At 47.2% G+C, this 24,553-nt stretch overlaps 1 protein-coding gene, 1 long non-coding RNA gene and 1 pseudogene across 2 annotated transcripts in view; 1 reads left to right on the top strand and 2 right to left on the bottom strand.

Annotated features, from left to right (window-relative positions):
- The window catches only part of Wdr1 (WD repeat domain 1), a 32,277-nt gene extending 25,582 nt beyond the window's left edge, over positions 1-6,695 (bottom strand). The window contains exons 1-2 of the mRNA XM_070012761.1: positions 6,555-6,695; positions 6,090-6,211 (exon numbers count right to left, since the gene is read on the bottom strand). Coding sequence (XP_069868862.1) covers positions 6,090-6,211; positions 6,555-6,570 — 138 coding nt within the window. The 5' untranslated portion in view covers positions 6,571-6,695. The remainder of the gene's footprint in view (positions 1-6,089; positions 6,212-6,554) is intronic.
- A 511-nt stretch (positions 6,696-7,206) lies between these two features.
- The window catches only part of LOC138820770 (uncharacterized), a 272,489-nt gene continuing 255,142 nt past the window's right edge, over positions 7,207-24,553 (top strand). The window contains exon 1 of the long non-coding RNA XR_011369978.1: positions 7,207-7,304. This is a non-coding gene — a long non-coding RNA (uncharacterized lncRNA). The remainder of the gene's footprint in view (positions 7,305-24,553) is intronic.
- LOC138820750 (sentrin-specific protease 2 pseudogene) lies at positions 15,847-16,569 on the bottom strand (annotated as a pseudogene).

Raw genomic sequence — 24,553 nt, 5'->3', positions numbered from 1 at the left:
GGAATGACGAGGCTGGGCCCCGGAGGAAATTCTGTCCCTAAAATTCCTTCCCCTAAATGGTCAGGGATCTGTAAGCAGGGTGTGTAAAGCTCAGAAGGGCAAATCCTGTGCTGGGCTGGATGAATCACACACACATACTCACTCTCTCTCACTCTCGTTTGTATTCTAAATACAACTGGGTCAGCCATGGGGTGAGAGACTCCAAATTACAGATAATGACTTACATCTGAGTCAGCGCAGCAGCTCCTCCCTACTCGACTCAGACGCGGTGGGAGCCGCTACACGCACTAAGCCTGCCTGTCCCGGTGGAGCCCTGGGCTGTCAGGGAGCTTCATCACCAGGCCTGCTGATATCACATCCCCTGAGGTCCCTCTCCCTGGCCTCCTCAATCTCAGGGAAGCAGGTCTGGAATGAGGAGAGAAGACCGGAAGGAACCAATTTCAGGAGCACCAGGGTGGTTACAGCTGTGGGAAGGGCCTCCAGCCTCATTCCCCCATTCAAAACAGCCACAGGGTGATCTGTGCCGGGTGCTGCTCCCCCCGCCACCACTTCCTTCCTGTGCTGCTGCAGGCAGGTCCAGCTCTGGCTGGGGACACAGGTCTCCAGGCTGAAAGCAGGAAGCCCTGGCTCTCTCCCCTCGGGCCTGCCCAATCTTCCATCTTTCCACCCACTGCCTTTGCAATCCGGTTCTTCCTGTCCCTTCTGAACACAGCCACCATCACTAAAACAATTCCTCCATGTCCCACCACACAGCCATGGTTTACACGACACCCTGCCACCCCGTCTTGCCCAGGAACCAGTGCTCTCTTCTGGGAGCCCTGTCACATGGGAGAGCGAAACACACACTCCCCATCACCCTTCACTGTATGTCCTGCCCGAGAGGAGACTAAGCTGCAGAAAGGCTTCCGGAAGGAGTGACACAACCAAGCCACCCAGGGCAGGGTGCAAATGCCCCTGCAGGACCCACGTTCTCTACTCTTCAAGGTGAGGTCAGATCCTAGGCTATCTATGACAATTCAGGACTCAGGCTCTCATCTCAGCTCCTAGCCCTGGGTGAATACATTAGAACATGCTAGAAGGTGGGAGGCCTCGAAACCAAACATTTTGGCAGCCAATACAGTGCTGCAGGCGGGGAATCCTGTGCAGAGGGTCCCCTAGTCCCAGAGAAGAACTCCCCACTGTCCACCTGGACAGGACCCTGCTTTCCTGAGTACACTGGTGCTAGAGAAGGCAGATTCTGGGATGTCTGGGCCAGTGCACAGCATGCAAGGTCCTCTGTTCACTGGTGACTGGGGCTGATTTTGGACTACCTCCCAGAAAGCAGCACTTACACTGCAGGCTAAACTCAAGAGGCCAGGGCTACTCCTTCATAGCCACCCACAGCTTTTCCCTGGGGGCCCAGCAGTGGATGCCTGTTGTGACTCACACAAAGCAGGACCCATCCCAAACCCCGTGAACTCTAGGTGTGTACTCTTGGTGTGCGGAAGCAGGACCATTTCTACTTTACCTGCCCCAAGCTCCAGCCTTTTCTCTTTACCTCACAGATGGCAGATAACCCTCTTTTCTCCTAACTGGGAAAGAAGAAGCACATCTAAGCCTGCAGGAAGTCCAGAGGGGCTGAGAAGACCCAGTCTCGTGCTGTTTCCTGTCTGGACTTTCATCACATCTGCCATGTCCTGGGAGAGCTACTCATCCCCTAAGACCACGGTCTGTTGTATGTAGGGTAGATAAAAATACAACTCTACATGGTCTAGTGGTACCTAAATGTGCCACCCCTCTCTCTTGCAGGACATATGGTTCTCCCTTGCTCCCCCCCCCCACTGCCCCCAACCCAGGATATTCTTGGAAGTACTCAACCCAATGGGCAAGGTTATTTACTGGGATTCTCAAAGCCAGCACTAGTGGCATTTGGGCTGGTTAATTCTGCCTCTGGATGGTCCTATGCCACATCTCCGGCTTCTCTCCATTAGATATTGGCAACACATCTTCAAACATGGTCAGTACCCAGCAGGGAGTTTTAAGGGGGGGGGCAACTCCCCCCCCCCCAGCAGCAATGATGGACCTCTTGTCTTGGCCCTGTGGCTTATGGGCATAGCCCAGAAGATCCTGGCTTAATGGATGGGTGCTGGTCACACCAAGAACCAAGAGATGGCTGTACCAACTGATGAGATACATTAATCTCCAAGCAGTTTCCTAATTGGCTTTCTGGACTCAAACCTTAGCTTCACACCAAACTTTCTGTGCTGTAGGGTTGACCTATGCTCTTGTCTACCTACCAGTGGCCGGGGGAGACGAGGCCAGGGTCCTGCAGAGCTGCCTGAACCACACACTCACGTCTCATCCCCAACGCCTCAGCCATACCCTGGCTTCACCTTACTGGTCCCACTGCTCCTTCTTTGACCCCCTAACCCCCTAGTCCCTGACCCCTATACCTGCCCCTCCCCCCCACCCCTGCCTTTCCCTCACATGGATTGTGGTCAGGCCGAAGGGTATGGGCTCTTGTTGGTCCAGTTCATCTAGTACACTACCAGCCTCTGTTGTGCAGTTTATATCACCATGACAGTAAACTCCATGTGGCAGGCCTCTGAACCTGTGGCTGCTGGCCACCCTGGACTATGTGGCTAGACAAAGGGTCTTAATTCAGTCCTCAACCCATGTCCATGAACATAAAGGGGATACTTGTACTTGAGGCTGGAAGCGTCTGGCCAAATCCAAATATATACTTGGATATATACAGCAATGTTAAACAGCTATATTTTATTCCCTAGAAGGTGCTGGCGACTCATGCCTATAATTCTAGCTACTCAGGAGGCTGAGATCTGGTTCAGACTAGCCCAGGCAGGAAAGTTCATGAGACTCATATCTCCGACTAACCACCAGGAAACCAGAAGTGGTGCTGTGGCTCAAAGTGGAAGAGCACTAGGTTTGAGTTAAAAAGCTCAGGGACAGCACCTAGGCCAAGTTCAAACACCACAGCTGACAAATATATATTTGTGTGTGTATATATATATTCCCTGAAGTTTAATTTCATTTTATAGACCTAAGGTTCCCAAATGCAAGTTTTGGCTCTATGATCTAGGACAGGTAAAGTCCTGCATGCAGGAACTCTGCCCCAGGTTAACTTCCTTGAAGAAAGGTACATACTTTCTTACCACACACAGCCTTATTTCTGAAGCTTTCTCCTGGATTAGTTTGCAATTGGCCTCTATTACGTGCTTTATCCCGGTAGAGAATTTCCTCTTTTAGAAAAGCAATGGGATGTGGGATGTATTGAGTGAAAGAACTAAGAAACATCCCACTGCTATAAGCTTGAGAAATTGCTTTTCTCACGAAACAACTTATAAGTCAGCAAAACAACTGATACAGGTATCTCCCAAAAGGAAGTTGCGAGAGTATACTTAAGTTTAAATGGTGGGTAATGTAAATTTAGATGCAGGAAAGCTGGGCATAGTGTTACAGGCCTATAATCCCCCAAACTCAACAAAGGAGGCAGAAGGATCATGAATGCCAGGCTAGCCGGGGCTACATGAAAGAATCTACATTTTATGCAATCTACATCTTTCCTTAGGCAGTAAAACCTTTGTGGCATTCAGATCCACGGCTCAAGCAGTTGCCACATGCCAGGCCTGGGAGAAGCTTGCTTTAATGGAGCTAACCGATATCTAGCTAGGAAGGAAAGGCAGACACCAGTGCACATTCAGAAATGGCAGCAGCCTCCATGTCAGCTTGTTTCACATTCAATTAGCACTATGCAACAGAAAAGGCTAGGCTTTTAGCAGAAACCCTTCTAATAAGGTGGTTATCTGAAGAAAAGGAGCAAGCCTTGTGGACACTGAAGAAAGAATATCTATGTAAGGGCATAGCAGGTCCCAGGAAGGCTATGTGGCAGGTTGGAGAATCAGGGAGGCATGTGTGCCTGGGTCTGACAGAGGAGAGCTGGGCTGAAACCATAATGGAAAGGACCCTGGCTTTCACTGATCGAGGGTACAGAGGGGAAGAGTCAAAGAGTGACTGTCTCCCCGTCTGAAGAGAAGCTTTCCTGATAGGAAAGCATAAACCATGGGTGGAAAGAGGGAGTCATTGACTGGTTTTGTTTGTTTGTTTGTTTTCAGGGCTGGAGGGGATAGGGTAGGAACAGTAATAATCTGTCAGATTTGCTTGTGGTCAGCATAACCAAATGGGTATGGTTGCTAACCGAGTCAGAAGATGACATTTTAGCAGCAAGTTACAAGAAAATTCCAATTCTGGCATGATGTATATAGGGTGTAAGATACCAACAGACATTTTGCCCCTCTATGATGTGGCCCTTGCCGCTTTTCTCCCTTCTTCCTGACCCCATATTCTAACCAGATACCTGAATGTTCACAGGAATTCACCTTTCTCCCTGATAAAATCTTATCAATTTTGCTTGAGGACCAGTGGCCCATCAATCAAAAGATTATCTGACAATATCCAGCATAGGAAGAACATTCTGAAAGCACCCATGCTGTCTGGGGGCAGGAAGATGCATGTTCAGGACAGTAGGGTTTTAAATTCCAGAGAGGGCAAAGAATAGAGAGCTCAAACAAGTGCTGATCGAGCTCCATAAGTCAGGAAGCATTTTCTGCAAAGGGATGCATGTCTCTGGTGGTGAAATCGGCCCCTTTCACCTTGCTGAGCAGGATTCCTCTGGGAGTATCAGGCCACTGTAGGTGGAAGGGAGAAGCTGGCATCATACCAGACAGAGCAAGTACTCCATGCAGTGCCCCCAGCTAGAAGCAAATGGAGAGTGCAAAGGCAGGAGATTTTGTCAGGGCAAAACCACATATCATACTGCCAGGTCCTCACTCCACTGTGTAGGCCCTTAGTGATGGCTTCCCACTCATAGGAAGCTGGATGCACTTTCCAGGAAACCATGTGACCAGCAAGTTGTTAATATCTTCAAGGCAAGTTTGCACCTGCCTCCCCCCTCAAGTGAGGGGCCCAGCAGTCAATCCCTGGCAGGGCAGAAACTATCAAGAGTCCTTTTCTTTCAGCAATAGCTGGCTTACCCAGACACAGGAATAGAGCTAGCAAAACCACAAACCAGGGAGCGATCTCTCATTTTACAGAAAAGGTAATACTCCTGTGTGCTCTTAGCCAGCTGTGAGGATCCCAGGATGGAATGTGTACCTGTGAGCCACAATCTCAACCCACATATGCTTCTGGATGCAAACCAGAGCCAAAACTGGCATCCCTGTGAGGAATGTTAATACCAGCCCCTTACCAAGCACAATACAGAAGCCACCACCAGCAGCTACTACCCAACCTGTATCCTTGCAAAGAAAAACAAGCACCACCTGGTAAGGGGAAAGGGCATTGACAATCAAGCTGGGTCATTTCAATAATTATAGGAGAATAACAAGAACCTGGCAAGGATTTCCCAGGTGCTGGTGCTGGAAGCTTCAGCCGGGTACAGAAGGCCTGCAGAGAATGATTCATAGGAATAAACTGGTTCCTGTTTTTGCTCTGAGGCACAGATCCATAGCGGCAGATCGGGCTAGAGTCCAGAGTGTTGGGTGTGTTCATACTGGCCCTGCTCTGGCATACAGGGAAATCTCGGGCACCAATATGACTGAGCCTGAAGTGTTTCCCCAGTGTTCCATGGATGCCAGGCATGGCGGGCCTCGAGGACAACCGACTCATTCATTTGGTCAGGGGAAGTGGAGGAGGGTCATCACCTCACCATCTTCCTTTTTTTATTTTTACCCCAGAGAAATGTGGTCTCAGAAGAAACCCAAGTCACTTCTCACCCCAAGATCAAGTAGCCAACTGGCCGGGTCTGTCTGGCCCCTCAAACCCAGAGATGTAGAACTAACTCAAGTCTCAGTTTCCCCAGAAGAAAAAAAAAAAGAAGGCCTGGACGATGAGACCATCTCATCACTGCCAGGTGGTGGCTGTAGGGGGTGTGGTGTGGGGTATGTGGATGGGGGGGGTTCCCTCACCTTCCCCAGGCCGCTCAGCCCATGTGGGAGGGCGGGGGGGGGACGGGAGGGAAATCCTGTCCTCTCCCGTGGCGTGCACAGGCAGGCAGCACGAGGCCCCGTGGGCATGGGGGGGGGGGTACTCACGTCGATGTTCCTCAGGATGACGCACTTGCCATTGGTGTACAGGAAATTGTTGCCCTTCGGGTCCCCGCCGAGGATTTTGGAGACGCCCCTCTCCACCTGGGGGAGGCTGGCGAACACCTTCTCTGCGGAGACACAAGGCGGGGCGCACGTGAGGCTCGGCGGCGGCGGGGCCCCGGGCCGCCGCGGGCCGGTCACCTGTTGCCTCCGGTGGGAGGGGCGGCCGCCACTTTCCAGGAGCGCCGGGCCGGCCGCCACTTCCTGGTGCGCGTCCCCCCCCCCCCCCGGCCCCCGTCAGGCCCCTCGACGCGCCGGGGCTCCGCCGGCCCGGCCCGCGGCGCCCACTTCGGGCGACCCCCGCCTGGGGTGGGGGGGAAGGTCGGCGCCCGGGCGGACCCGGGGCGGCCGCGCCCTCCCCCGCGCGGACCCCGGCCGCCCCCGGCCGCCGCGCCCGCCCGGGCCACTCACTGATCTCGTACGGCATCCTCGCCCACTTGTTACCGCGCCGCGCTCGCCGAGAGCCGGGGCACCGGCCGCGCTCCAACAGTCCTGGCCGAGGCCGAGCCCGGGGACAGCGCGGAAGGCGGCGCCGGGCGTGCCGGGCGCGGAGGGGGCGGTCCGAAGCCGGGCTGCGAGGCCGGCTCGCGCCTGCCCTGCGCGCTGCCGCTGCGGACGCCCGAAACCCGGAAGCGCGGTCCCGGCGCGGCTCGCCCCCCAGCTTTGACCATATATAGTCAAGCGCTGGGCTCCGCGGCTGCGGCCCCGCGAGCCTGCGCGGCCGCCGCCCCGCCCCCGCCCGGGGCCCGCCCCGGAAGTGACGCGGCGCCGCGGACCGTCAAAAGGCGCGCGCAGCTCGCAGAGTCCGGCGGCGCCTCCCGGGTCGCGTTCGCCCTTCTCGGTCTTCGTGCCGGCAGTGTCCGTTTTCCCGCTGACGCTCTGGGGGTGCGGGAGGCTCTGACGCTACAGGAGCACTCCCTCCTCCTCCGTGGGCCTCCTTCCCGCCGGGGTTCCCGCGGCCGGCTCTCCTCGAGCCTTCCAGGGGGACGCAGGCTCTCCGCCCCGTGGACGACCCCGAAGCCAAACAAGTACCCCCCCCCCCCCCCCAGCTTTCCTTCCTTCAAACAAAAGTCTTTTAGAAATAGGGTTTGCTGAGAGCAAGGTCTTCTGTCTTCCTCAAAACTTTTTTCTGGGGAAAAGTAACCAAGAAGCAAAAGCAATGTAGGTGCTAAGAAAATTGGGGGGCGGCGTGGGGGGGGGACGTCTAACGAAGCTGGAAGGGTTCAGGACCATGGGGGGGGGGCGAGGAGGGAAAATGAAGAGCTGTGAGACACCTGTGGCAGGCTACCTGAAAAGCTACTTGAAACAAGCTAGAAAACCTGGGGAGGAAAGAGGGGGGTGGGGAGGAAAGAGGGGGGTGGGGAGGAAAGGGGGGAAGTTGGGGGGAAAGGGGGGAAGTTGGGGAGGAAAGGGGGGAAGTTGGGGAGGAAAGGGGGGAAGTTGGGGAGGAAAGGGGAAGGGTGGGGGGAAAGGGGGGGTTTGGGGGGGGGTAACCTTTGGCTTTCCCCCCCACTATCCTGCCCGAAATAGTCTGTTGATTCTACTTTTAAAACTGTATGAAGAGTGTTCAAATTCCTTGACTTCCTCCCTGGACTGTTAAAAAAAGTCTGCAGAAGCAAGCCTTCCCTCAGCCTCTCCCGTGGCTCACCTGGGTTGTTGCTCACTAGTTCCAGTAGGCTACCTGGCCTGCCTTCCCCTACCCTTCTTAGTCTTCTCCAAGTGGCAGCCCTGGGGGTCTTTTGTAGATTTTTTTAACAAAGAAAAACGAGTTCTTAAAACATCCTATGTGGTAGGCCTCGAGTGTTAGGTCAAACTTGCCTGCGCTCTGTGGGTAACCCTCTCCCTTCTCATTTTGGCTGCCTTCAAGGCCTCTGAATTCTGTTGCTTAATTGGTATCATCAGAAATCGACCTGGCAAAACAGACTGGGCCCAAACATTTTTAGATCTCTGGCAGGATGCTGGGCTCTATGACTAGCTTTCGTCTCAACTTCCTAAGTTAAAAAGTTAAGATGCTGTGTGTGGTGGGGGTGGGGGTGGACAGCTGTTAGCAGTAAAAAAAAAAAATCACATACCTAAAGAAAAATATCTGAAGAAATGGGGCAAAATATTTCCAGAGAGTAAATAGGAGGCCTGCCAACCTTTTCCTTTGGTTCTGTCCTGGGGGGTGAACTCAGTTGACTTGTCCCACCTGTGGAGCTCAACACTAACTGGAGCCAGCTGGAGCCAGCCTACCCTTGGGTTCTATAGTCCCATGTAAACCTTTAATCAGACCTCAAGATTACTCCACTGACATTTTTTTTATAACCAGGTGCCAAAAGCACAGGCAACTGAAACCATAGTCTCTTTCCTCCCTTACTGCTGACTTCCTTGACATGTCCCCTTTCACAGTGCCCCCTGTTCTCATGCTTCAAATTGCAATGGCCAAAAATTTCACCTCTGCTCTTACCGCCTACCCCATACCGCCCTGATATTCGTCTTTGCCAGATCAAGTCAGTGAAAGCCCAAATTTCATGCCTACCTTGAGCTCAGTCATTGCTGGGATCCAAGCTTCACCTCGCCTGAGCTTGAATCCTGACCATTTTCATTGCATCTACCCTGGCCCTCACTTTAGTCAGTGGCCTGAACCTAAACCGCCAGCTATGTTACAGAACTACTTTCTAGCCATAAAGCCTTCCAGTGCTTAACTTCTGCTTGGTTGTGTTCTATACTTTTTCTGTCCAGCCTGTTGACATTCCAGCTTAAAGCTAATCCCTTTTCAAACTACTGGTACTATGTCTGTTAGGGCTACAGGACCATATTCTCATGCCTTGACTCCAAAGCAAAGACTGCATGTATTCCAATACTTAGCACAGAGTGCTGTAGACATTTGAAGCTGCTGATTTGAATTCTTGTGAGGGAATTGGCAATATATCCCCTAGATTTGCTTTAGATTCCCAAGTGTTTAAAAAACTGAAAGCAATTCTGGAACAAAGATTTGAGGACCTTCCAGGCTAGCTTTGGGTATGCTGGGTCTAGTTACCTGAATTAGGTGATAAACTTGGCTTCAGGTGTATTAAGGAGATAAGCTTACAGATAGAAGAGGGAAATAGGTTTCAAATGTATCCTAAGTGCTTTTTCAGGTAATGAGAATGAGTAGTTGATGTGTATGGCTCTGCAGCAACCTAACTTGTCCTGACCCTGTTTTTCATCTTTGCCAACAGAATAGATGAGTTGTGTGATAGATCTGTGGTCTTGGAGGCTTTAGGGAGGAACAGAAAGGAGAAATGGATGGTTCTGAACTTAGTTTTTCTGAAATTAGTTTTTCCTTTCCTCTTTACTGAGCCCCCCCCCCCACCCCATGTAGGACCCTGTGCCAGGTTCTAGCAAGAGCAACAGGGAGCAAGGTACAGGTGCTGCTCCTTGGGAGCTCCAGGCTTGCTGTGTTGACTGTTTCTTCTAGAAGGAATGCCAGGGTAGTAGGGAGACTTGTCTTTGTCTTCTCACAGCTGTCAGTTCAGTACCCCTCTCCTTCACAGTCCACCCTTATTCCTTGTAAATGAGGTCAGGTGTAAATCATTCAGGGACTCCATCTGTAGATGGGCTGGGCGGCCTCTCCACAGCCTCTGTCTCTTGTAGAGGATGTCTGTTCTGTGGTGGGAAGTGTCTGTAGTATTGATTTCCCAGAGACATGCCAACACTCAAACAGGGCAAGAAGTCTTTATTAGCCACACAGTGACTACACCCCACTATTTGGATAGTGGGATGCAGTGAGGTCTTCCCATAAGGGTCTTTAAAGGAAAAACTAGCCTGGGTGGGGGTTATCAAGGCAAGTAAGCAGATATACAGAAGCACAACATAGCCATGGGCGGATCAGCATGACTGATACTATTAATGCATGATTACAAAAGTCAAAATATAAGCTTGGATAGGGATAAGTCTATTTTACAGAAATGATTTTTATAAGCAACTCAATATAGCTAGTGGTAAGCCTCAAGATTGAGTGGCCTTGAGCAAAGTTTGTGGTAAACTTGGGTGAGGGAGAGATGTTTTTTTGCTCTTGGCAGGATGGAAAAGGCTTAGGTTGACAACTGGCCGTTTGACCTGGAGTTTGCTACAGAGGGGTTTGTTTTTAATATTTGACCCCATTTTAAATTTTGTTCTGTTTGATTTCACATTTTACACTCACCAGAGTAACATGCAAGGGCTTTTGTTTTGAAGATCTGCTTAGTAGTTCTCACTTTAGCCCAAATTGGACGGAGAGTTGGGACAAAGGGTAGGGGATGGAGTTACTCACCTGGGGCAAAATTAGGTTTAAGGTACTCACCTGTGAATCTGGGGCCTGGTATTTTAAAATGCCCTCCGGAAGAACTGGGTTCTCTTATTTAGCTTCCTGCATGTCTGCATTGAAGGATTGGTTAGAAAATCTGACCTATATAAACCTACCAAGAAGTGCTAGCCTCTGAATTCTAAATTCTTTGGAGGCAAGAATAAGGTGACTTTTTGGAAAAATAAGTGTATAGTATCCAAAGGGAGGGATTTCACTGCAGTACTTCTATACATACCTTTAACATCTAAACCTGGATTCTATTTCTAATCCCCACCACTAAGCTGAGTCAGTTTATGACCTTTTTTCATTTAATGCAAATCATGTTCTTCCCCTTCACCTTGTATTTTCTCATCTCCTGCTAGTGACCCTCAGAGTCTAGTGACCCTCAGAGTCTATTTATGTTGATGTCCCCTCAGATTCTAGATTCTGCAGAAGAGAAACTGTGCTTTAACGTGCTCTCCATCTATTTTTTGGAAGTGTTCTGTAGGCCTGACAGAAGTGGTTACTGAATCCCTCCCGGGACTTCTCTGTAAACAATCTTTCAGTTGAGCATCCCATTGGGGAACTGGCTTAGGAAAACAGGTGAATCTCTAACACCAGCAAATGGTGCTGTACCGCCTTCTAATTCCCTGAGGGCTAAGGAGCCTCCCACATAACTTGCTTTTCAGTGTGAGTGCCTTTACTGTAGTAAACATCTAAGAACATTCTGCTGGCAATACAAGTCTGTCACACAGTTGAGGAAGCACAGCCTATTGAAGTTATCTTTTAGTTGTCACTTCTTAGGCAGCGAAGTATCATCTGAAGATCAACAGTGTAAACTTAGCGGAGAGCAAACTGATTGGAGCTGACAAACCTTACTTGATAGACCTTGAAACCTAAGCCTGCATTCTAGACTGCATCAGTCAAAACCTCTTCTGTCACTCTAGGGGTGTTTGTTATTCCTGTCTCTAGCCCTTTTACATGTTGGGATCCCATGAGTGGGAGGTTGCAACAGCTTTTCCTGTCTTCTCCTCCTGTGTGAGGCTCTGCAATGGTAATGGCCCAAAGCCAGGTACTAGAGTCCTGCTTTTGTCCTTCTCTGCTGATATTTAGGCTTCACCCCAGAGGAGGTTAGTCTTTGGCCCTCAGACCATTTGAGTACTTTATGGTTAGGAATTGGCTGTGTTTGTGGTCCTCATTTTTAGCAGCTTCGGTTAGTCCAAGAGCTATTACGTACAACAGGATTTGAACTTGGGTCTTCCACCTTCATAGTCCAAGCTGCTGTCCTTAATCCAGTAGTGATCAGAATTTACAAGCCTTAGGTGTATTCCTAAAAGGGTAATTCCCTTCCAGTGAGTGGTGGAAGCCAGAGGGTGTTTTCCCAACCAAATTCAAGGATGGTCTAAGAAGCTCTCCAATTGAAAAGCTTTGTTTCATCTTCCCTTCCACAATTTAAGCCAAAGACATGTTGCTGGCCTACTGTTGTGTGGCTGGTGTGATCTGCCCAGCCATGGACACTTTGGTGTCTGCCCTGGATCTGTCCATGGTGTGGAGTCTTGACTCTTTGGTCTCACTGCATCCTGTGTTGCAGCAGGCTCTGGTCTAATAGTCATGTTAGAGTCCATTACTGATGACAGTCTCCAGTATATGGGAGCTCTGCCTCCACAGTCTGCTTGTACGGATCTCTGGTCTTTGCTCATTGTTCTGATTATCCATTGACTCCCTTGCCTAGCCCTGATGCTTGGAGAGCCTCTACTCCATACCTCATGTGTTTAGGCTTAAGTCTGTTTTGTAGAACTAGATCCATTCCTTATTACTGAGGAAGAGATTTCTGAGGTTGTAAAGAAAGGATCCTGGAGCATCTGAGAATCCCTTGGCCTCTGCCAGCACCTCTCTCCATAGAACACCTGGCCTCAGGCTCTGTAGTCATTAGGGTTGCTTCGAAAGTTTTTTCCTTTTGCCTTTATATTCAGAGATGCAGACTTTGAAGGACAGAGCCCTAGCTCCAAAGCACAGAGCACATAGAGATTGGCAGTGTTTCCATGGAGAGGGAGGCCAAGTAGCTGAACGCTTTTTTCCTCCTGAGAAGTGGAGTGAGCTGATCCCCTAGATGGGCCTATCATCAGATCTCACAAACGTGTTAAAACTCTTAAAAGAACGTGGAGTCAAGACTTGAGCCAGAAACCTTGTGCAAGATTCAGATGTCTTCAGGGAGGCAGGCAAATTTACACCTGAATTTCCAGCCTTTTAATACTGATAGAGGCTAAAGATCTGCTAAGCCTAGTATGCATTAAAAAAAATCTTCCCTAGTCACAAAAAGTGCTAAGACAGACAAAAAGCCAATATAGCTGTCACAAGGACTAAAGGTGGCCCAGTACAATGTTGGCTGTTGGACCTAAATCATTCTCTCTAAATCATTCTCTCTATACAAGTTTGTGATGCTCCTATCAAGTGAAATTAAAACCCCCTGGAAGCTATTAAACACTGAGAAGTTCAGTTCACAAGACCTTCTTATCCTGCAATTTCTAGTTAGTGTCATTGAAGACGGGAACACACTAAATAGAGGCCATATTTTACTCCTTGCTAGCAGAATAGGCTGGGTGTGCCTTTCTGCTGTCCCCTTTCCTGTAAACCAACCCCAGCCCCCAATGTTTGAGCACCTTTGAAGGGAGAAGACTTGTAAAACAGTTGATTTTTTTTTTCACAGATGACAGGATTTGCCATAAAAGCTTTTCCATTCTTGGGGCACCTGTCTTTAGGTACCCTCCTATTGGGGCACAACAAGAGTGTTATACATGAATTCGATCACAAGATAGAAGCCCATTTTGAGAGGTCCAGTTGGGAGTCTATTAGAAAGCTGGTGAATGCAAGCAGACATGTCCCCAAAAAATTTGCAGCCTTGAATGCACTTAATACTGCTAGGAAACTGAGCCAAGAGGGTTGTAAAGAGCAGAAAAACAATCTCAACAAACTAGATCAATTCTAATGGAGAGTTGAAAAAGGACACCATGGTGACCTGAGGACAGTAAGGAGACAAGGCATGACTCAATGGCAAGCTGAGTTGGTCAGGGCCTAAATAGGGTCATGGTCAGGTGACAGGTTCACCTGGGAGGAGCTTGAGAATTCTCTCAAGTTCCTGGTACAGAGCTAGCAGGTGTGGTAACCTATTGTCCAAGTTCCTGCCCCTGCCTCTAGGAATTCAGATGAGCCTATTACTGGGGGTGGAGTTTTAACTCTAAGAGTTTTCACACCAAGATGCCAACAATCTCAAAGTGCAAAGTTTTATGATTCAAGAGCTCAACCAGGTCAAAAGTTTTGGTATATATTGGAAACTGTTTTGCTGATAACCAACGCTCAGTAAGATTCTCTGCTCAGGGATTTGCCCTAGAACAAAAAATTCCTGGTCCACAAAACTTAACTATATAACCTGTAAAAAATAGAAGCAACAATTTTCCCTCAAACCAGGATTTCATTTCTATGCATTTTATTTGTTTTTAGTTTAATTTTGTAAAGGTGATGTACAGAATGGTTACAGTTACATAAGTAAAGAGTACATTTCTTTTTGGACAATGTCACCCCTTTCCCTCACCCAGCTTTTATCTCCCTGTAAGCAGCAGTTCTCCAGGTACCAACTGAAGCCACAATAGTTCTGATGTACTGAAATCAGCAGGAATGTTCTAAAAACAAAAGACCACTGGCAAATTGGATGCCACCGAACCAATCAACAAAACCTAAGCATTACCAAAATGTAGTCAACAAAACAGAGGAAAGACATGGCAATAAGATGTGTATAATGAGTCCTGGGGTACCCTTTGAAGTCAACCCCAAGTCTTTCAAGAAGAGAAAGGGATCTTAGTTTGCTAGATGCTGGACACTGCTTCCTCTTACTCCTCATCCTCTTTCCTGTCTAGTTCAGAAGTATTGGATGACTCATGGAGCAAGACATATTCTCTGCTACTGAATCCAAACTTAGTACGTCCTTCTCTTTGAGTTTGTAGTATCTCTTGTGACTCAGTGCGCTGATTGTTCAAGAAGGTTCCATTTCCTGAGCCAAAGTCAATGATGTAGTGCTTCACCCTCCGGCCAACTGTACATCTGCTTGTGGTGTACGCCACAAGCTGATACTGGAAGATGGCATGCTGCTTGAGCACGAGGGATGAGCGATGGGAATGTTTGCGATGCCCCAGTGTTGACCCAAAAGATTGGCGCTCGGTCAATGGATGTACAGGACTGGAAGTACCTCGTCATTTTTTCCTCACATTTGTAAGGATTTTAATGAACAAAGTTGAATGTAAACTCTTACATGCAAAATAGATTTAGTGTAATTGGAAACCTTACAACCAAGTTCTAAGTCTTATTCCAGATTGCGGTGGGGGTGAAATAAGAGGATGGTAATGAATACAAAACTTAATTTCAGCTCTCTCTATAAAAAACGTTGAGGAAATAGAGTTTTAAATCGAATAGTATCCTTTGAAATGAACAGCACAGGAAAGCTCTTGCAATTCAGATGTTTCTCTTCAACCAGACTTGAGACAAAAAAATGAAGACTTCAGGCTATAGCTACTTTGAATCCAGTTTCAACAGTGAGCTAGGTCACCTCGGTTTTAGGAAGGAGTCTCTCTTAAATGACGGTGACACTTCTGAAGGTGCATGTGTGGACAGCCAGCGTTCTGGACCATGTTTCCACGACACTGTACCAATGCTATAGTATCTGATTTTCTCTAAAGATGACCAGACCCTGCACACAGTATTCACATTTCTTCTGGCATTTTCAAACCTTAAAGACACATACGCACAGGACCCCTAACGAAGTTGGCAGTTACTACTCGAGCATTAGAGAAGTGCCCTTCTGATATCCCTTCCAATCTTCAGCAAGGAGTGGCAGTTTGATTAACACTTGCATATATAAATAGTTCAAACTGTAAGCGATGGAAAATGTCCACTGCTCCATGTTTGCAAATGGATAAGAAAGACTATAACTCATCACACACAGGAAAAAACAGATCATAGAATAAACCTTGCTTTTCCCATATTCATAGGACAATGCCTCTTTAAAACAAAACATCAATTAGTGTTCTTTTTTTTTTTTTTTTGGTGGGGCTTGAACTCTGGGTCTGAGTCCTATCCCTCAGCATTTCAACTCAAGGTTAGAGCTCTATCATTTGAGCCACAGCACCACTTCCTAGCATTTGTTCTTGTGAACAATCCAAAGGTCTGAGCAGCAACAGTCTTGCCGAGAGGGTTGCAAGCAGCTCCTTCACCCTGTCAGGACTTGGGGGCAGGAGGGCCTTCATGCACTGACAGCTCAGTACCTATTCGAACAGAAATGAGGTGGGACACTTCAACCCACGATGTATGAGGCATATGGAAAAGTCCATGGAAGAACCACCAGCAGTAAGAGGACCAGGTAGGGCACTGTCACAGCAACTGCTGATGGAGGATCTCTCATACCATCTTCCGGAAGAGAGGCATCTGATGCTGTATAAATGTGATCGGTTTGTCCCTAGAAATATAATCTGCATATTTACAAGCAAACATTCCACAATCATTCCCATTCAACTGTTCAGGAATCTCATGTGACTGCATGCTGTAGTAAGTCCACTCCAAAAGATCTAGATCAATATTTCTTTTTGTCTTACTTTCATCCTGTAGATACTGAAAGAATTGTACAGATCTTGCTGTCCTTTTGTCCCAAAGAATCCAGATACTTAAGACACTTTTTTCGTAAGTCCATCACCACCAGGCTCCAGTGTGCCTTCTGATGAATAGGCACCAGAATGAGTTCTTGTTCAAAGAGATTTACCCCTTTGGTCCATCTTTCCACTGCTTGGTAACCCTCAGACTTTAATTTAGGATAGAAGAAAGTACTGAATACATGAAGTGCTGGATAGCCTTGCTTTTTACTTTCCACTAGAAGATTCATGTAAACATTAATGACCTCATCATTGAGCCAGTGGGCATTCTTTAAGGTTTGGATATCTCCCCGAGTAACTCAATTTGAAAGTACTACTTAGAATCTCATCCTGTGGGCCATGGCCTAGGGCACTATTGATTTCCTTTTCCATGTCCTCAGTAAGTTCAAGGAGATCATCTGTTCTGTCCTTTTCTTTGCCTGAGAAATTTTTCCTCAACTACTGACATTTTCCTCCTAAGCAAGCAACTGCTTCCACTCCCCAGGCAGCGTCTGGCTGACACTTCTTCTGATAGGCTAGGTTCCAGCTGATATCCTCTTTTACCATCAATTTCAGGTCTTAAGACAGGTATCTTTTCAATGTCAGATTTTTCCCTTTGAACATTTCTCTTCACTTTTCACTGGACAGAAAGGTCCCCTTGTTTCAACAATTCTGTACTGTTTTGGAACCAACTGAGTTCTGACATGACTCTTGTCTTCCACCAGACCTTTGGTCTTTGTTTCCATCTGACTTCTTGGAGAACTGGAACCATAGGAAATTACAGGAGGGACAGAACTCCCATGCCTACTTTCTTTAACTTGCTCTAATAACTTTTGGTTTTTTTCTCTTTCCTTCTTGAACACCCTCCTCTACAATACAGTGGAGATGCCTCAGACTTTTAGAACCCTCTTCTGAAATCTCTGATATACCCTGTTCTTGAGATTCCCAAGTTAAGCAACTCTCGGAATTGTTTCTGCTGTGGCCACAGCCTATTGGTCTTCTATTACAGCCTTCTGATTTCAAAGTAAAACCCAAGGAAGGCAGGACTCCAACTCTACATGGCTGATCTCTGGTAACTGTCACTCTGATCTTTGGAGAGTCACTTACTCTGTTAGAATTGTTACCCAGATTGAGCATGTTGTTTTGGGATCCAGAAATGGTCAGTTCACAAGATGAAGAGTTCGAAAACGCCTCTCCTGAAGGCACATTTCGTGTTCCATTACAAGCAGAAGTCACCGTGGGCTTCGTGGTCAGCTGGAATGGGAATCTAAAGCTGGCAGTTTCATAGACTTCAGGTGCTCCTTCGGTGTCCGCAGCCCCTGGGTCTCTGGGAGCAGCGATTGTCTCCTCTGACTCGCCAGTCTCCCCACTTTTGTCTGCCGGCGACTCCCCGCCACCCACCTCTGGAAGGAGCTGAGAAATCGCGGCTCGGTCCGGACGTGGAGATGAGGGTACCACCACCACCGCACTCTTGACCACGGTCGCCATAGGAGTCGTGGTCCTGGCCTCCTTCCCCCTCAGCAGCCTGGACCAGGGAATGAAGCCGGGGCTGTGCAGCTCTCCTTTATAGGCAGGACGGGAAGAGCCCGCCCCCGACTTCCGCTTCCCCTTCCGGGAGGGCGGGCCCTGGCAGAAGCCCTCAGGCACAGGGCATGGCTGGCCCCGCCTTTAATCCTCTGCTCAGGGGCTGAGATCTGAGACACTGGGGCAGGAAAGTCTGAGAGACTCATCTCCAATTCACTACCAGAGAAGGCAGAAGTGAGCTGGGGCTCAAGTGGTAGAGGACGAGCCTGGAGCACAGAAGCTTAGGACCCAGGACCAGAGTTGAAGACAAAACCTTTATGAATTTGAGTTTGTTGAAAGTGAGGATCTCAGCTTCGGCAATGTAGACAAATCTCATTGGATCCTGATTATACCTTTGGTAGAGACAGTCTTAGTCATGTTCTGGAGTTGAACGGCCTCCTGGGGGAGAAAGGAGGTGGCGGTAGAGTTACCACAGGTGGGATGGTGAGGGCAGAGCCTCCACTTGCCCAGAAGGTTTGGAGGCCGCCTAGGTCAAGGCAGTCGTATGCCTAGCATCCACCTGACAGGTAGATGGTGCAGGAGTTTCAGTGACATTGGGTGTTGCAGGAAGAGGATTCTTAATTCCTGAATGGCGGAATGCAGGTGCCATTTAGAGCAGTCTTCTGAGATTATCCAAACCTTGGACACCAGGAATGCTGGAATCTAGCAGAGCTGATACTGTTGGCACAAAAATGTGTGTGGGTCTGTTATCCATGGAAAGGTCAGGAGCCAATGTGGAAGATTCTGAAGCTTGGTGACAGGTGTCTATTACCCTTGGTGAAACGAATTTGGCACATTATTCAACTTAAAATACTGGTACAGTATAGCATATTCTTGATAAGACAGCTGTAGTGGGAGCGTGTTTCTTGAATTCAGGGTGTGTGTGGTGGGTGGAGCTGCTATGGAACCATGGGGAGTATTCCTTGGTTTTCTTGGATAATGACTCCTCATTCAGATCTTACCTTTACAAACAGTGTAGTGAAGAAGAAAGTACTAAGTTCTGCAAAAAACGAAGCTTGCCTGAAGGAATGCTTGGGTAGAAATAGGATTGGGGCTGGGTGTGGCTGAAGCAGAGCTGAAGGGGGCTTCTCATGGCATTGAGAAAGGCTCTTGGGACTTCAAACATGATGCAGGTAGATTTAGATGGTCAGAGTTGCTACTGCAAATCATGTGGGATGGAGGAAATAAGACTGGAGACAGGAGGACCACTGTGATGCTGGAGTGCTCTGGTGTGAGTGGCTGGTTGCTCACCAGATGGAGACGAGACTGATAGGTGGTCCAAGCTACAGCCTTACATGGTCTTGAATGGGGAAGGAGAGGAACCCATCGTTGATTGTCTGGTTTAAGTTGATAGGTGGGTGAGCCCCGTTATTTAAAGGCAAACCATAGCCTCAAGGGCCCTGACTGTAGGCACTATTCTGTGTTAGCAACTTCCCAGGTTTTGTGTGTGTCGTATGCTTAAAAGCATACTATCAGCAAACATGTTGCATGTGAAATGTTTTTTTTTTTGACTTTTCTTTTTTTTTTTTTAATTTAATTTAATTTTATTTGAGAGCATACTGTACAGAGGGGTTACAATTACATTGGCAGGATAATGCATACATTTCTTACCAAGCATTGCAGCCTCCTCCTTTGTTTACCCTTCGCCTCCCTTCCCAGCCTCCCCCCTCCCCCCACCCACTCATACCCCCCTCCCCCCCCACACCGACATTGTAAAGCTTGCTTTGACATGACATTTTGTAATTCTCCTTGTTGCAACAGGTCCACCTAAATCCTTAAACGACTTGTTTGTCCCCATCTCCTCCACATGTTATACTGACATCAAATGAAGTGAAAGCGGGGGTTACACTGTGGGGGAGGGACATACAAAGCAACAAAGAAATAATCTTATAAATGCGTTAGAAACACATGCATGAAAGAAACGAAAACATTAAAATACATATTTAAGGGTTCGTTTTCCTAACATCACATTATCTGACCTTTTCCGCTTGACTCATACTAGATATTGCAAATAAGGGAAACCATGGGACCTATGTTTCTTTGGGCCTGGCTTACTTCACTTAATATAATTTTTTCCAAGCCTTTCCATTTCCTAACAAATGGGGAAATGTCATTCTTTCTGATGGAGACATAGAATTCCATTGTGTATATATACCGCATTTTCTTGATCCATTCATCTACTGAGGGGCTTCTGGGTTGGTTCCATATCTTAGCTATGGTAAATAATGCTGCAATAAACATAGTTGTGCTGGTAGCTTTAGTGTGGTCTTGTTTGTATACATTTGGGTAAATGCCCAAAAGTGCGATTGCTGGATCATAGGGGAGAAGTGAAGGACCTCTATTATGAAAACTTTAAAATCTTGAAAAAGGAAATCAACACAGAACTTAAAAAATGGCAAAACCTCCCATGCTCCTGGATTGGCAAGATTAACATCGTGAAAATGGCAATACTTCCCAAGGCTATCTACAAATTCAATGCAATACCTATCAAAATTCCACCCTCATTCTTCAAGGAAATAGAAGAGGCAATCCAAAAATTCATATGGAACAATAAAAGACCCGAATAGCAAAAACACTTCTCAATGGAAAGAACACTGCTGGAGGAATATCAATACCAAATTTCAAACTCTACTATAAAGCCATAGTAATCAAAACAGCTTGGTATTGGCATAAGAACAGACCTCAGGACCAATGGAATAGAATTGAAAACCCAGAAATGAACCTACAGACCTATAGCCATCTAATCTTCGATAAGGAAGCTAAAACAATAGAATGGAAGAAAGACAGCCTCTTCAGTAAATGGTGCTGGCAAAATTGGTTAACTACATGTAGAAAACTAAAGCTAGATCCTTATATCACCCTGAAATGTTTCTTTAGAAGGAATATCTGTTAACTTTCATGGAATAATCATCCCAGTTCCATAATAACAGCTCCATTTCTCTTACACTGAGGAATAATGAGTACTGGCATATGGTAGACTAATGGCAAAATCTTTGGGTATTAAAGTGATAGCAACATCAGCCTCTATCTTGGGCAGGTATCTGTCCCAGCAGGCAGGTGAACCAGTCCTGCTTGAGTTATTTTGAGGTGGGTCCTGACAGTGCTCTTAAGAGCCTGTTCTAGTGCTTTGTGTCCAGTATTGTCCCTACTTGGTACACATTGTTGAAGAACACCGCTGTCTTTCTGACCATGTACTTTGAAATGTGGCCACTTCTCCTGGAAGTCCTTCCATACTATTTTCAGTGTTTGTTGAATTTATAGTGGGAATGCTGTCCTGACTTTGATCAGAACTAAGATATCTGTAGACTTTGCTTTGTATTCTGAGGTTCTCCATGTCTCTGAAAGCATGGAGAATAAGTGGAAGTTTCTCGGCATTTTTTTTGGTGGGGGGGTCCGGTTGTGGGGCCTGAACTCTGGGCCTGGGTGCTGGACCCCAGCTCTTCAGCTCAAGGCTAGTGCTCTTCTGGCTTTTTTTTTTTTTTTTTTTTTTTTTTTTTTTTGCTTATGTGGTGCTAAGGAATTGCACCGAGGGCCTCAGGCATGCAAGGCAAGCGCTCTACCACTGAGCCACCTTCCCAGCCCTCTGCATTTCTTATAAAGTCTCTTCTATGTGTTTCTGACCTAAAGCTTGTGTCTAATGTAAGCTCTGAAAGTCATCTTCACAGGTAAATTCACATATGGATTTTCCATGATAACTCCATGATAACTCACAGTGGCCTTGAGTCTATTCATTCTCCCTACTGAATACCTTGTTTTCTTCTGTGTTGTTCATAGTCTGCAGGACTTGTGATTAAGACAACTTTGGTTTTAAGTTTGTTTCATGTCCAATAGGGACTTGTGACCTTGAATGGACTAAAGCTTCTGTTGGGCTCTTTGATATCTTTATTTAAAAAGATAATCTGATATCTTTATTTAAAAAGATAATCTCTAGAATTCAGCCATAGTTGTATGCTGCACAATGAGAAAGAGTTCTGGTGGCACTCTGGCGTGAGTCCACCAACCACAGTCTGAGCTTCCTGGAAATGCTCCATTAGGGTGTAGGTATTCCTTGTGGAAGTGGGGTCCTTCTGGGATATGAAAACCATTTGCTGTTTGAGATGGCTGTGGCGTGAACCTGTACTTCTTGCCTGGCCAATGTTAGAGTTGTCTTCTGCTATGTGAGGGGCTCAAGGTAGGAGACTGTGTTATAGGGTGTGCCTCTGGAATGAAGACAAACTTATCCTCATCATCCTGTTGAGGACTATGATCATTTTACGAATGTTTAAGATCACTTTATGAATGTTTACAGGTGTGTGGGCATTGGGATGCCTCCATATCAAGACATATCTAAATGCAATGTTTTATATCCTGGGATTCTCTCTGAATAGGAAGGTGACTATTGACATGAGGGACATCAGGAAGGGAGGGCCATGCTCTTTCCATCCTTGAAAATGGACTGTGCTCAGCTAAGGGCTCTTGAAGTTACTTTGTGCTCCATGGTCTGCCTGAGCAGACCTGGGGAGGTTCCTTCGGCCTGCTGGCGTGAGGTGAGCCCTTTCTTCCTATGTGGTTCCCTTATCACTTCTGAACAAATCTTCCTGGATCCCTAAGATTTCCAAGAAGTCACCGCTGATTGCTTTTCCTTATATAACTTGATGCATAAGCCCTTCTGAATATGAGTACTCTGGTAGAATTGTGTAAAGTGAAAAGAAAGGAGGGCAGTCCAGGTGGCCTATGGATAGTAATTTGACTCTAGAACACCCCCCAGCCCACCCTGCCACAGGTCTCTAGCCTAACACCCAGATTTCTGCAGTCACACGCTGGCATGATCTAGACAGTCTTCTGTATTGCTTGTAAGTTCACATACTACTCTGACTGTCCTAAGAACTTGTAGTTGGACAAAACTAGTTCAACTTGAAGATTCCTGAGCTTAGCTTCGTCAAGGTGATCTATGGTAATCCAGGTCTCCTCTGCACTTCCAGTAGTGGGATTATGATTGAAGAATAAATCACGAAATCCCTTCGCTTAGATATACGAGGCCTTTCAGCTGCACGACCTTGTCTGTTGACCTGTAAATGTATCCCATTCTAGATGGCAGTAGATGTGACATACTCATCACCTTTACTGGCTTATATCTTTTTATTCTTGCTCCTCCCGTTATTGTGGGTACATTTTAGTCTAAAAATGGCATTGCAGCCAGATTTTTCCTCCACCTTGCACCTTGAATGAACACTAAATCTGTTGTGCTTCTACAACTCCTTGTCTCTTTAACTTGGACTTTTTGGTAAGGACACAAAGAAATGTACTGTCTTCTTGCTCTTGCATGATAGTGGGTTTTAAGACTGAGGAATTTGGATATGCTATAAGCTAGTGCAATATACTCCTTGATGTGCTGCCATCCATTTAACAAAAGCTTTCTCCAAATTCTCACCTGAATAACCTGGTTGATGTATTCAGGGATAGTGGAAAATTTTCTGTGATAAGCAGATGCTTTATTTCTGGTAGGCTCAGTGGCCTTTGAAGATAAACATCCTCCAATCAGGGGTGTTGGTGCCAGATCATCAAGCCACTCTACTCACAGGAGTCATCCAGAAGGGACCTCCAAGCCCTGCTCAATCTGATGTCTGGGTACTTGTATGGCAAGGCAAGCACCCATGGCAAAGTCGACGCGCCTTTCTAGAGAAGGGGTTTCATGATCTTAGCATGTCTCATCTCCATGTATGCATACATGATGGGGGTGGTTCTTTATATTTCCCCACTTTACTAGGTGATGATGGTGTGTGGGCTCTAAGCTATGTGGGCAAAACCAGCAGCAAGGAAGGACATATAGCTGGTAGAATGAATATTCCCAGGTGTATTTTTGAAGCTGAGTAGCTGTTGAGTGGTCTAGGATGGCACTTGAGAGGAAGCTGTTGCCAGGTCTGGTGGTGCCGGACCTTCTGGAGAATTGTCTTCTGTGGAGTGTGCCATTTCAGGTACAAATTCTGCATTCAGTTTTGCATCTTCCCGTTCAAAACTAGTAACTTCATGTCTTCCAGCAGAAAGCCCAGGCGGTCTCATGGAGTGTGCACAGGGACCAGGTGGCTCCCATGATCTCTGTGGGGTGGGTTGTAGGATTTCAGAATGACATGATCCCTATGAGAGCGTTGTGTTGCAATCTACTCCATATTTGTGTGTACATACAGTTGTGAGCCACACTGGCGTCTTACAAGGTAGACATGGACTCTTGGGACGTGAGGATACATGGACATATAAACACTTGATTTTAGGCTGAGGACACGAGGGAACCATTCGAAGAAGTGGCTTTGGTTTGTCTTCAAAGACTGTCTTACAGTGGGTGTTTTCCATATCAGTGACTCCTTGCTCCTTACAGCTCTAATCTTATACAATGATTGTTCCTCAGATCACAACTTGGCAAGAGAGTTGCCTCGAAACGGGGCAGCCCTGTGCGCAGCGGGCCCAAGGCTCATTTCTCTTGACTGCCAAGGGAGGGTCTTGCCTAGCTCAAGGGACCCTGGTGATCTGTCACTGAGAGGCTTGGCTTTCAGAAGTTGAGGCCTGGCTGATGCAATGGTACTCCAGTTACTTCCTTCTAATGGGGTGCTGTCTGTGCCCCTCTGCTGGGGAGACTGAGTTGTAAAAGAGCTTTGAAGTTGAATTTCCCCTAGATGCCATAGGCTTTTCTAGATTGGTATGTGTTGATGCATAATACAGCTCTTGGCTCAAAGAGTTTGTGAGCCAGATAGGAGTGCTTATGGCCAGGGAACATGGATTTCAGGTTACCCTGGAAATGTTCCAGCGTAGAAGAGATGAAATTTCAGGACAAAGTCATAAATACAGTGATGGAGGCATCAAGTAGGTGAGTTTAATAGCAGAGGAAAAATATCTTCTATAGATTTTACATGGTACGC

This window comes from Dipodomys merriami, unplaced genomic scaffold (genome assembly GCF_024711535.1).
Source record: "Dipodomys merriami isolate MVZ:Mamm:240054 unplaced genomic scaffold, mDipMer1.0.p SCAF_9, whole genome shotgun sequence".
NCBI lineage: Eukaryota > Metazoa > Chordata > Mammalia > Rodentia > Heteromyidae > Dipodomys > Dipodomys merriami.
This window is presented reverse-complemented; position numbering and strand designations above follow the sequence as displayed.